Source organism: Periophthalmus magnuspinnatus, chromosome 17, assembly GCF_009829125.3.
Source record: "Periophthalmus magnuspinnatus isolate fPerMag1 chromosome 17, fPerMag1.2.pri, whole genome shotgun sequence".
NCBI lineage: Eukaryota > Metazoa > Chordata > Actinopteri > Gobiiformes > Gobiidae > Periophthalmus > Periophthalmus magnuspinnatus.
This window is the reverse complement of record NC_047142.1, coordinates 21,697,563-21,709,222: the sequence shown is the minus strand read 5'-3', so window position 1 is coordinate 21,709,222 and position 11,660 is coordinate 21,697,563. Positions and strand designations below refer to the sequence as shown.

Below are 11,660 nucleotides of genomic sequence, written 5' to 3'. Positions count from 1 at the left end.
CTTGCTTGACTCAGTGCACATAGGGAGGGGTGTGAGGTCATCAATCCACCCCTGTGTCACTGTCCAGCTTTGCCTGACATAAAACACAAGACTATTCTGCTTCTATTCCTTCCTCTTCCCATGTATTTATTCAACGTCTATGGCTGTGCAGTTAATCAAATTTATAATCGTAATTTCAATTTTTCAATTACTTATCAAAATACAATACATTTCCTTTGGTTCAAAATATGTGCATCCATTTGGCCCTGAAAACCTGGAGTAAATGCACTTTCTAATATATAGTTTTACAACTAAAGTGTCCAAAACATTAGCAGGCTAATAAAGTAGAACTCAGCTTTATACTTTTTCTACAGGTTAATTTTGAAAGTATAGGAATAATTTTAATTTCAATAATAAGCCACATTTTTGCCAAAATCGAGCAGTCGTACTTCTACAAATTAAAAACTAAACCAAATACTGTTGATGGTGTTATTGCTTACATACCTAAAACACAACAAATTCAGCCAGATTACAAGGCAGTGTGGTCTTCATTTAGATGATCCTAAACCTGGATAAAGGAGAGAGGGAGAACCTTGACTATTTATGTATAAAGGTGTTGTGCAACTAATGGTTGAAGAGGCTGCAGTAGGCACAGATTGGCAGCCATGTTTCTGTCACTTAGCTCCAACGCAGATGTAACTTCTGAGGTAGTTTATCATCAGTGAGGAGTAAATTAATCAATTTGAATAGAATAGATTAAACCTCGATTGGTAACCTCGAAAGGGGCAATATAATCATCGTATAATTTTATCTTTTTATTGTATCTTCATATTATATAGACTATGACTCCCTTTTCTTTAACATTAGACATATACTTTTGTCCTTCCCTTGACCCTCAGCACAGCAGTTGAATGTGGGAGGTCCACAGGTGATCAGATCCAAGATGGCCGCCGGTGAGGTCCACACCGCACCTTCCCACGAGCTCTGCTCACCATCTGCACAAGGGAACAGTTGTCTGGTAGCCCCGGATGTAACTCCATCTGCTTATACTTACTGTGAAACTGGTGAAAGCTTTTTCAGCTTTTTGTCTTTTAAAAAAAACAAAACTCGTTTTTCTAAATTAACGCTCTCAGACACTGCCCTCTAGTGACAAGAACACCAATTACATACCCTCTCTCTTTACCGAAACAGTAAAAACAGCATAGATACTCCCATACCATTTCGGACAAGTAAGCAGAGACACACGCTCTTATGATACAATATTAGGTGTGTATAAAAGGAGTTTGATAAGCAATATAAGGTAGGGAGCAGTGAGTGAACTTTATTGATTGGTTGACAAAGATGACAGGTTTTAATGTACACAACACCACTGACTGTGGACCATTGGTTAAAAAAAAAAAAAAAAAAAAGACACTTCCATACTTATCAGCATTTGTGGCAAATTTTCAGATATCAAGTAGAAAACATACATTTACATTTTGTATTAAAGGATCAACCCCCATTAGAGTTGTTTGGAAACTGAACAAAGCATGAAGCACACGACTGAAAATATAAAAACTACTTATTTTCAACAAACCAAAGATCAACTGGAAAAATACAGACATGGTAAAACAGATCACAGAAAATCAGACTAAAGGCACATTGGTCCCAACATGTCTCCTCCAAAAGAGACTAAGACCAGAGTCACGTTTTTAAACCCTGCATGCATATGGAGGCTCTGCTCAAAACTGTACACAACACACAGGGGCCGTTTCTTAACATTCATAAGAAAAATGTTATCAGTAGCAATGCTTTTGAATGTCTTAATAGGAAAGTAAATGCAAAATGTAGAAGAATGAGTTTAACAGGCCTTTTTACAGATAAAATAATTGTCTGAGTGAAAGGGCTGCTAAAGCATCTCTTAATAACTAAGCAATATTGGGACAAAGAAATGTTAGAAATGACTAAGGAAAGAAACTAAACTCATCCTGAGAAGGAGCACTTTACATTTTTACCAAATTTCGATGTAAACCTAGTAACATGTCAAAAACCTTTTAAAGAAAATTCACAGTGGGAATAATGATTTGTGAAGTAAATAAAACATTACATTTATGCAAACCAACAGTTTCGCTAGAGCTATACAAAAAACACACTAGCCATGTTTACAGCTAAATTTAAATTTCACATCTGTTTTAAACCTTAGTTGTCTCTACATTAGCCAAATCCATTTGAAAACAACAGTAAAAACATAAAATGGGTATGATGGAAAGGACTTGCTCACTGGTGAATATTAGGGTTGGATATTAGATGGTGGATTTGGAGAAGGAGACTTTGAGGTGATGATTTCCACCCATATCATAGTTATGGAGATCGATCAGCGCTTGTATGGCCTCCTCCACTGACGACATTTGGATCAAAGCCATCTTACGGTCCCTAAAAAGAAACAAAAGCAAATACATATTGTAGTTTTCTGAATGAAAAGTGGAGTCATATTTTGTCTTATCTCAAAGTAAATTTTAATCTTACTGGAAAAACTTGAAGGCCTTCACAGTTCCTCCAGTGTTGGAGAACAACAGGCGAAGATCATCTTCTCCAATACCCTCCCTGATCAAGGGAGAATACATAACAACCATAATAATACAAATACAAATCAAGAATCTGTTCTGTCCTGCAGAATGGCATTATTACCGGACATTCGAGAGATGAAGTGTCGTAGAAGGAGGAAATATGTTCTGAAAGTTCTTGGAGCCAGGCTTCTTGAAGCGGTGCAGTGGTGAGCCAGAAAAATCTAGACCAAATATTTTTAATGTGGTAAGAAATAGTCAAAATATCAGTGCAAAACTGTTGAATATATGTCAATATTATTCTAGTGTAGTTAATCATTTCACCTTTAGTGAGTAGCTGGTCATCCAGGCCTTCTCTGGGTAAAGCTACGGTTTGATGTTTGGACAGTGTCACTCGCATTACTTTCCCAAAGATTTTCTGTCCATTCAGGTGACTCATAGCTGCATAAAGGAAAATAAATATTAGACTTGCCAAAACAATATTTCAAAGTATTCTACAATGTATAGTAAATGTATGGTGTAAGTAATTACCGAGCTGAGCCTGGTTTCCATCTGCCAGCTGGATCAGAGCGCTGTCCTTCTTGTTGTAGAGGATCTTCACCCTCTGCACATCGCCATAGACCCCTGAGGAGAGAGAGAGACAGCAGAGCCAGAGGAGAGGGCGAGGACAGACAGAGCAGAAAGATGGAGCCGACGAGGATACAGAAGAGGTGTGAAGGATGAAGGAATAAAGTTAGTGCCAGAAAGACAAATGAAAAGAAGAAATGGAAGTCTTCCCATTTGACTTCTTCTAAAACACCTTTCAAATGCTAACAGGTGGTTTTATCGACTGCCAACCAGAAAAATACTGCAGTAAACGAACACTGCTAAAACACACAAGCACAGTGAGAAAAACACATTTAACCAGAAGCACTGGGCTAAAATAAACCTCTAAACGTTAACACCATGTTTGGATAAAAACAGAGGGCTGGTTGACTGTCTTGTTTGTGTGGCAGTAATAACCAACTTCAAAAGGGCACCATGATTTGGCATTTGAAATGAGCATCGTGGTACATTGTGTCTGTACCTGATAATTTCAGAGAAAGAGATAGGACAGATGCAGAGGCTTTAGGAGCGTGTTAGAGTGAACTTGACTGTTCTTATCAAAGGATGAAAAGCAAACATTAAAATGATCCACATGGTCCTGGCTGGCCCCTTAAAACAATCTAAAACTACAATGAACTATTGTAAGCACAGTTATAAAGCTAATCATAGTCAATTTTTTATCTAGACAAGGCTATACAATTTACTGGCCTCCAGGTAAGATTTTACTACCATCATTTCCTGTTTCAATGCTATTTCAAGGTGTCTTCAAAATTACTTTCTAGAGCATTCAGATTGCAGTGTACATGGGGCAATCTCACAATTATGTGCTACATTATCTAGAAAAAAGTGGACCTACATCTTTTAGTACTTAGTTTGGTTCAGAAGAATGAGGATGATTTTAATGTCTGTTTTCACAAGAGCAGTCAGCTCTGTCATGTTCACTTTGTGACAAAAGAACATTGGGCAAATATCCCGCCCAACAACCACGAGTGGAGAAAACTTGGATTAATAGAGAGCTAAACAGAGAGTAGTAGAGGTTGAACATACCGAAGAGGGTAAAGAGACTTTGAGGCGTGACCATCTTTAGAGAGAGAGACCGCAGAGCAGAGGACAGAGGAGGAGGAGCAGAGGAGAGGACAGACGGAGGTACAGACCGCCCAGCGTTGGGACGGTGGTGGTGTCCGTGATGAAGGGGCAGAGCATAGATAGAGAAGGCATGGGACGTCCAGGGAGGGGTCAAGAGTGTGTTAGGAGCACAGGAGGGGCGAGGAGGGGAACACAGGTGGAGGGGCGGGTAGTATTAAAAAAGTAGAAATTACAGGACATTTGAGCAAACAGTTGGGGAGGAAATGTTTAGAAAAGAAATTAAACAAAAACATGAGGTAAGGGGGAGCAGAGAGGGAGGGGAGGAGAGGAGGAACAAAACCAAAGCAGAGGTCAGTAAACAGGAGCATCAGTGGAACATCAAAGGAATGATTACTGCTTCCACCCAACACACATCCTTCTCACATGCACACACACCACGTCCCAGATGAAGGGATGAGACGCTCAAACATTTTATTGAGCAATGGACAAAAAGCAAACTGTAGGCTTGTTCGACAGTGGCCAGAGCAGCATAAACAAAATGTTGAAGATCTTGTAACAGATTAAGATTTTTTTTTTTTTTTTTTTAATGTAAAAATAACAAGGGATCATTAAAAAAAAAAAAAAAAAAAAAACAACTTCTGTGTTTAAAGCTCACCAATTACAAAATATATTTAATTTGGCAGTTGTTTTAAAACTATAAAATACACACCATTTTATTTATACATTTAAGAATTGTATTTACAAATTATTTGTTAAGAAAAAGCTTGGCAAGTTGATAATGGATTTTGTATTTTGAAACTGCTTAGGACTACATATGGCACACTTTGTACCGAACAAGCCAAGTATAAAAGAGGGTGGAAGCAAAACTAACCAAAAGGGAATTGACAATGAAGCAGATTAAACGTTTCAGGACCAAAACATTTGCCTTTACAAAACAAAACAATGACTGAAGTTTTGTTATAGTTCTTATAATTGTATTTTGAGTATTATAGATACATTTAAAAAAAAATATATATTTTTTTTATGTCTATTAAATATGGTGAATGTGATCACCATATTTGTTAATGTAACACTAAGGACACTGAATGAGGGCTGATGGGGTTTTCAGGCTTGTAGAGGAGCTGAGAGGGTTCTGACAGAGAGAGTTGAACAGAGAAACATATCAGAGAGACACAAATCACAATAAGTCTAAAGTCAAGTCATAGGAAAATAGCATGCTCTTTGACCTGTGCTGGAATCAAAATGGTGTATCAAGTGCTGTTGAGGTTTCTTAATTCTGCTCTTGTACATTCATTAAATTATATTTTAGTTACAATTGCAGTAGACTGAAGAATTAGGTTTGCATTTGATCACAAATACCACTAGTGGTCTATGAGCTTTTTCTCTACCTGAGGGGAATCGGATGTAGATCAGAAGAACATTTTGCTTTAGCATACCAAATAAAAACAGTCGGTTTCATTTTAATATAACATCTATCACTAAACAGGTTAAGGGACAGAATTATCCTTTTTGTTTGTGTACCTCGTCATTCAGGTTGGAGGCCAGCAGGACTCCGGACACTCCAGATCCAGACAGAGCCACTCGTCCAGCAGCTGCAGCTGCAGCCGCCGCAGCGCTCAGGGGGCTGATGGCTCCTGTCACAAGCAAACACAAACAAAACCTTTGAGCACTTAGATAATTTCAAAGAGGCCACAGGTGTGAAAGACCACAAATCCTCTACAACACGATGGGAAGCTATTAGGATCAGAGTACACTTGATAAAGAATGCATTAAAAAAACCCAACTTATATACTTCCAACTGTTTAATATCTTCTCCAGAGACGGAAGACCACCAGGCTGATACAGCCAGACTATTGAAATAATTTAGCTGCATATTGCACCAAGACCAAAGTCACTATTTGAATATTATACATTTACCTCCACTCTGTGAGAGGGAGAGTGAGGAGGAATAGCCACCTCCACTGGAATAGGATGCCAGTGCTCCAGAAGGGGTCCCTACAAGACAATATCAACCTTGTTATTCAGCAGCACAATGTTCAGATGCAGGCAACAACAACAAACCATTATAAAATTTACCCAATAAAGAATGGTCTTTGCTGGTCGATTCTCCGTCGCCAGTGGGCAGGTCAGGTCTGGTGTAATCTCGACTTTTATCATTATTGTACTTAACATTAAGGTTAACCAATTTACTGAAGTCTATCCTCAAAGTGCAACATGAGTTATAGATGTTCTGTCCATCCAAAGACTGAAAAGGTAAATTAAACTTTCAGAAAACAACAAGAAATCAACTAATTACATTAACATGTAATGAATGTTGCATACCAGTTTAGCCTGCTGGGCATTGACAGGATCACTGAACTGCAGAAGAGCCTGGAACTGGTTGTTCTTGGTAAAGGTTATAATCTTCATCACAGTTCCAAACTTGCTAAAGATCTGAAGAAATTTAGGCAAACCAATTTACAGAAACATTTCTGATATGCGTGCGTAATATGATACTAGATTGTTATTAATAACATTTTACCTGTTGCAGAACATCCAGCGTCACTGGATAAAACATGTTGTCAATGATGATACGAAGGACAGGGCTTGGAGGAGGAGCCAATTCTACTATTCCAGCATCAGAGGAGGGAGAGCTGCCATCTTGTACTGCAGACACTGCCTGAAGCACTGCCTGGGCCCTCTGGATAAAAAAGAAAAAAAATGTGATTTTTTTTGCCAAAATATATATTTTTTCATGCCAAATGTATTAGGAAACATACCTGATTTAGAGCAGAGTCAGTTTTCAGTTCCTTATGGTTGGAGTACTGAATGAATACTGGGGCATTTCTGACCTATGCAGGTTACAAGTGTATCAGACAATGTACTTCAGACTAGGGATGGGACGATACACGATAATATCGTTAATCGCGATAAATAAGGTCCGCAATTAATCGTTCGTGGCATTTTTTAATAATCGCGATCATCGCGCACGATTATAATCGCCTTTACGGCACCACACTGCCTCATGTTTCCAGTTCCAATACAACGTTTAGATGTTAGTTTGTGGTGTTTGTCCACTCTGACATAGCAATGACACTTGTAGCTTCTGTGCTTATCTATGTCTGAACTATATTCTGTCAGATATCAACAATAAACAAAGTCTGATCCGTAACTCTCCACAGGAACGTCCCAGTGCGCGCCTCACCCGTGCGCACAGATGAGACGCTAATGTGTGCACATCTTAGATTTTTACCTACAATAATGCAAACTGCAGAATAAAACAACACCTTTTAAACAATAGACAAATTAAGTCTAATTCATACAGCTGAACACAAATGTGCCAGAGCGCATGGTCCGAATGCGCACTATGTGCACAGATGCAATGATAATGATTATACACGGTATATTTTACGTACAATTAAGTCAATAGCAGAATAAACCACACTTACCGATCGAGAACAGCATCCAATCCATCAAAAAATAAGGTCCTTTACTCCTGAGTCCACTGTGGGATCTTTAATCTTTGCCGTGAACCGCTCCAGGTCAGAGATGCCTCTAGTTTAACTGGTACAAACATCCACAGTGTCCTCGGTCACGTACTCCCTTTGTTTTGTCCGTTTCGTCATGTTTAAAACGCAAAACAACAGTGCGTAAAATGCGCCATTATGCACACATTTTTGCATCCACTCGTTTCCCAATTCACCAAAATGCCTTAATTAAAAAAATTAAGTGTTCGTCGACGGGCACTTGCGTCACTTCCGGCGCAACAAGGACCGGTCCATTTCGACAGCATGGCATTGAGGAGTACACATTTTCTTCCGGGTACGTCTGTTTACGGAAAACCATGGCATGTGATACATCATCCTGTCCCGCTGCGCATTGGCTGTCTGCGGCCTCAGTAACCCACAACCCCCTCCTTATTGGCCAACACTGGTGTCAATCACAAGCTGACGCGCGTGTTTAGCGCTGGGGAACAAAGTTGGCGCTGTCAGAAGTTTATTATGCCTGAAATCGACTAAAGAAAGGCAAAGAAGTGACGGAGCAGATTTCATATTTGGAGTACTTTCCTGCAGCAGATTGGACATGGAGGATCTTATTTTGTAGACATAATTTCTTGACTTGAATATATTCTCTGGACCTTTACGGAACAAATGAGACCAACTTTGTGTGAATATGTTGATGTTTGACAAAACCAGAGCGCTCAATGGTAAGTGAAGTCCAGATTCACACTTTGTGACTTTTCTGTAAAAACGTCTTTCCTGCCAGCACTGTGGTGATTGCAGGTGAAAATGGTTTGCAGATCCAGAAAGACGAGCGCCGCAGCTTTCATTTGATGTGTAGATTGTTTGTGTGGGTGACGCAGAAGTGTATGTACATTGCTGTAAAGTTGTAAAGTCGGCCCGGGCCGTCGGAACGTTAACAGGTTAATAATTATCGCGATAATATTGTTAATCGCGATTATTTTGGCCACGATAATCGTGAGTCTAAAATTTAATATCATCCCATCCCTACTTCAGACAAGGTTGAACTACAAACAGAAATACTTTTACTAACCTGTGGCGTGACAGCAGTGTAGTAATTTACCATTGTAATAGCGGCTTCCTCCGTACCGAGCTCCAAAAATGCCTATCAAACAAAAACAGTCAAGCAAGGTTGTGAGACTTTTCTTTAAGTTAATCTTTGCAATCAGTACCTGGTTTTTGCCCTTGAGCATCAGTATGTTTGTGACTTTGCCAAAAGGAAGACCTAGAGCAATTACTTCTGTCTCTGATACTTCACTGGGGAGCTTCCTGATGTGGAGGACTCTGGAGGGAGGAGGGTCATCTAGTCGCTGTTTCTTGCTGTCGCTACCGTTGGCTAAACATATACAGATAGACCAAAATATAAAAAATGATGTAATGGTTTTTGATGCAACATGATAACAGAGTACTAGTACTCAAGCTGTACCCACCGGTCATGGTGCTGGAGCTGCTACCGTACATGTTGAGCTCATCGGAGCCTCTCTAGGAAAAGAGAAAATTACAAACATAAAATTATAGCCTCATTACAAAGAAGTCACTCTCAAATAATTGTTTGACAATAGTTTCGTTTGCACTAAAAAAGCACAAGCAAACATACCTTTACACCAACCGCAACATCACTACAAAAAAAAAAGTCACCAATATTATTAGATAAGACATTAAATGCTCCCATATCTGCAAGTTATTCATCGCCATGTTTAAAGCTACGTTTAACATAAAACACTTCCTCTGTAGCCAAGTAAATTAAAGATACAAAGCAATCTTTATAATTATACAATAATGTTTTATTGGAGTGTATAGGTGTGGCGTCTGATCCCTTTACCAATAGTTTCTATGGTAACAAGTAATCCTTTTGGATTAAATGGAGGGTAACGCAGACCCATGTAAAAACACTCAGATTGTTATCATTAGCTATATATATCCAGACACAAATGCAAAACAAAATAAAAAACACGTCAACATTTCTCATTTTCCAATGTGTTATCTCTAGCATACAAACCAAAAATAACACATTAGGCTTTCCAGATCGACTGATGCGTGATGGCGAGCTAGCTAACGCCACATTTTCCCCTTTGTGAAAATTGCGATCATGGCCAGACCCGCTAAGCTAACCAGCTAGCATGCATTTAAGAGACCACAACAATACATTTAGATTATATTATTGTAGTTGCATGCAGCGTATGGAGATAATGAAAGTTCTCTATTGTATAAATGAGAGATTTACCCGTCCATCGCAGCTCTTTGTCCTCTTTGTCTGCAAATTTCAGCACCTCGATGCCTGAGTGAGCGGAGCAACAAAGATGGACGCGCTTCCTCTTTGTAATAGTACAGTCGATAACAGCCACATCACAGGGATCAGCGCCACCCTCTGACTGGACAGGGCAATGAGCAAAAGTAGGCCAAATGTACTTAGTTATTTATACAACTACCAAATTAAAGATTAAAAAAATAAAAAATGTAGGCTATAAATTCATGTCACTTATTCCCTCTGCTGATAAAAACACTGTTTACAGATTAAATATAGTTACTTCTCTATGTTTATGACAATAATACAAGAGTATCATTTGCATAACCTTTTGTTCCTGTTCAGCTTGTTTTAAAACTATGGAGGAAGAAAACTACACTATGGCCAATAGTCATCTCTATTATTTATGCAAAACACTGCAAATTGCCCACACAAGGCAATTTTTGGGTTGTAGATTTTACAACTCAAAAGCCTTTTTTTATTACATAGGTCTACAATTAGTTTTGAATATTGGGACAATCCAAACATTATTATTATTAGCACTATCCCAACTTTTCAATGTTTTATTTATAAGTATTTTTATTATATATTTATTTTTCCATGCACCTTAAAAGAATACACACAGGTGTACTCTGGGTGCCCCCAGTTGCTCAGAATTTCCAGCATTACATATCTATAAGTCTGTAGGGGATGCTGCAGAAAGAGAAAAGAACATTTAAAAGGCTTAAACCACCATGCAGTTGTTGGATTCAAGTGATAAAAACACTTTTGTTCTCACAGGAAGTTCAAAGGTCTGAAAAGACTCTCCTTCTGGATCATATTCAAAAGCCCCTAAGTGTGTTCCCTCTCCATTTTCAGACAAAAAACCCTGAAATGAGAAATACATTTTTTTTTAATGTATCATACATCACTTCACTGTATTTTAATTCCATTCTACTCTACTCTACTCTACTCACTGAGACAGTGAAACGCTCTGGAGCACTGTGCATGAACCTATAGGGGGCGTGCTCTCTGGAGATGTGCCCCAGAGTCACATGGGACACGGCGACGGGCTGTGAGAGGGATATGAAGAGATGTCCCTGCTGTCCGGCGAAAGACCAGCACCGACCAGGAACAAGCGACTCTGTGTGGCCCTGTAGTGGGACAAAGAAAAGGAATGGTAAACCAAATTAAAAAAATGCAACGTTTAGTTAGTCAGAGCGGGACAGATTCTAGCTTTCTGAGGACAATGTGATGGAAGATTATTTTGGGGCACTTTCTTTACCAGAATTGACGCTTTTCCCGATATGCCACAAAATCCTGTGCAATGTATTTCATATTTCATAAGGCGAATACCATACAAAATTGCAAATAAGCAACAAGAATTACAGTAATTGTGGGCGTGGACAAGGGAAAAAGGGCAATCCTTATAGATAGGCTAGTTAGTAGATCTTATACACCTGAATGACGGTTCTGGGTGAGTAGAGTGGATACAAAATTGGCACGCCTAAAACCATCATTAACGGAGGCAGAGATGGAGAACGGTAGCTTTCTGATGGAAAAGCATGTAGGACACGTGCCCCTGCAAAAGAAGACATAGTTCAGGAAATATTAGGATATTACAATACCATAGTCTAATGTGAGGCTTGGCCTAAAATGCTCCTCCATTATAAATCAGTAAAACATTAAAAGCTATTGAATAAACAAGGAGTTACCAATAGCCTGCTTTCATGCAATTGCTCC

The 11,660-nt window shown here is 39.0% G+C and overlaps 1 protein-coding gene across 1 annotated transcript; it reads right to left on the bottom strand.

Moving 5' to 3' along the window:
- Positions 1-1,275: 1,275 nt before the first annotated feature.
- Positions 1,276-10,014, bottom strand: ptbp2b (polypyrimidine tract binding protein 2b). Its single transcript, XM_033982019.2, has 17 exons — positions 9,918-10,014; positions 9,291-9,312; positions 9,124-9,175; positions 8,866-9,029; positions 8,727-8,798; positions 6,953-7,024; positions 6,715-6,873; positions 6,516-6,626; positions 6,270-6,438; positions 6,111-6,188; positions 5,715-5,827; positions 4,155-4,188; positions 3,054-3,146; positions 2,847-2,963; positions 2,647-2,746; positions 2,485-2,562; positions 1,276-2,391 (listed from the first exon to the last, which is right to left on the bottom strand). The coding sequence occupies exons 1-17, from the start codon at positions 9,923-9,925 to the stop codon at positions 2,262-2,264; spliced, it is 1,572 nt and encodes a 523-aa protein (XP_033837910.1). The 5' UTR covers positions 9,926-10,014; the 3' UTR covers positions 1,276-2,261.
- Between the last annotated feature and the right edge of the window lie 1,646 nt (positions 10,015-11,660).

Coding starts and splice junctions, on each gene's coding strand:
- ptbp2b (XM_033982019.2), bottom strand. Junction 9,176..9,290: donor ATGTTGCGGTTGGTGTAAAG/GTATGTTTGCTT, acceptor CTCTTTTCCTAG/AGAGGCTCCGATGAGCTCAA. Junction 2,392..2,484: donor AAGGCCTTCAAGTTTTTCCA/GTAAGATTAAAA, acceptor GTTTCTTTTTAG/GGACCGTAAGATGGCTTTGA.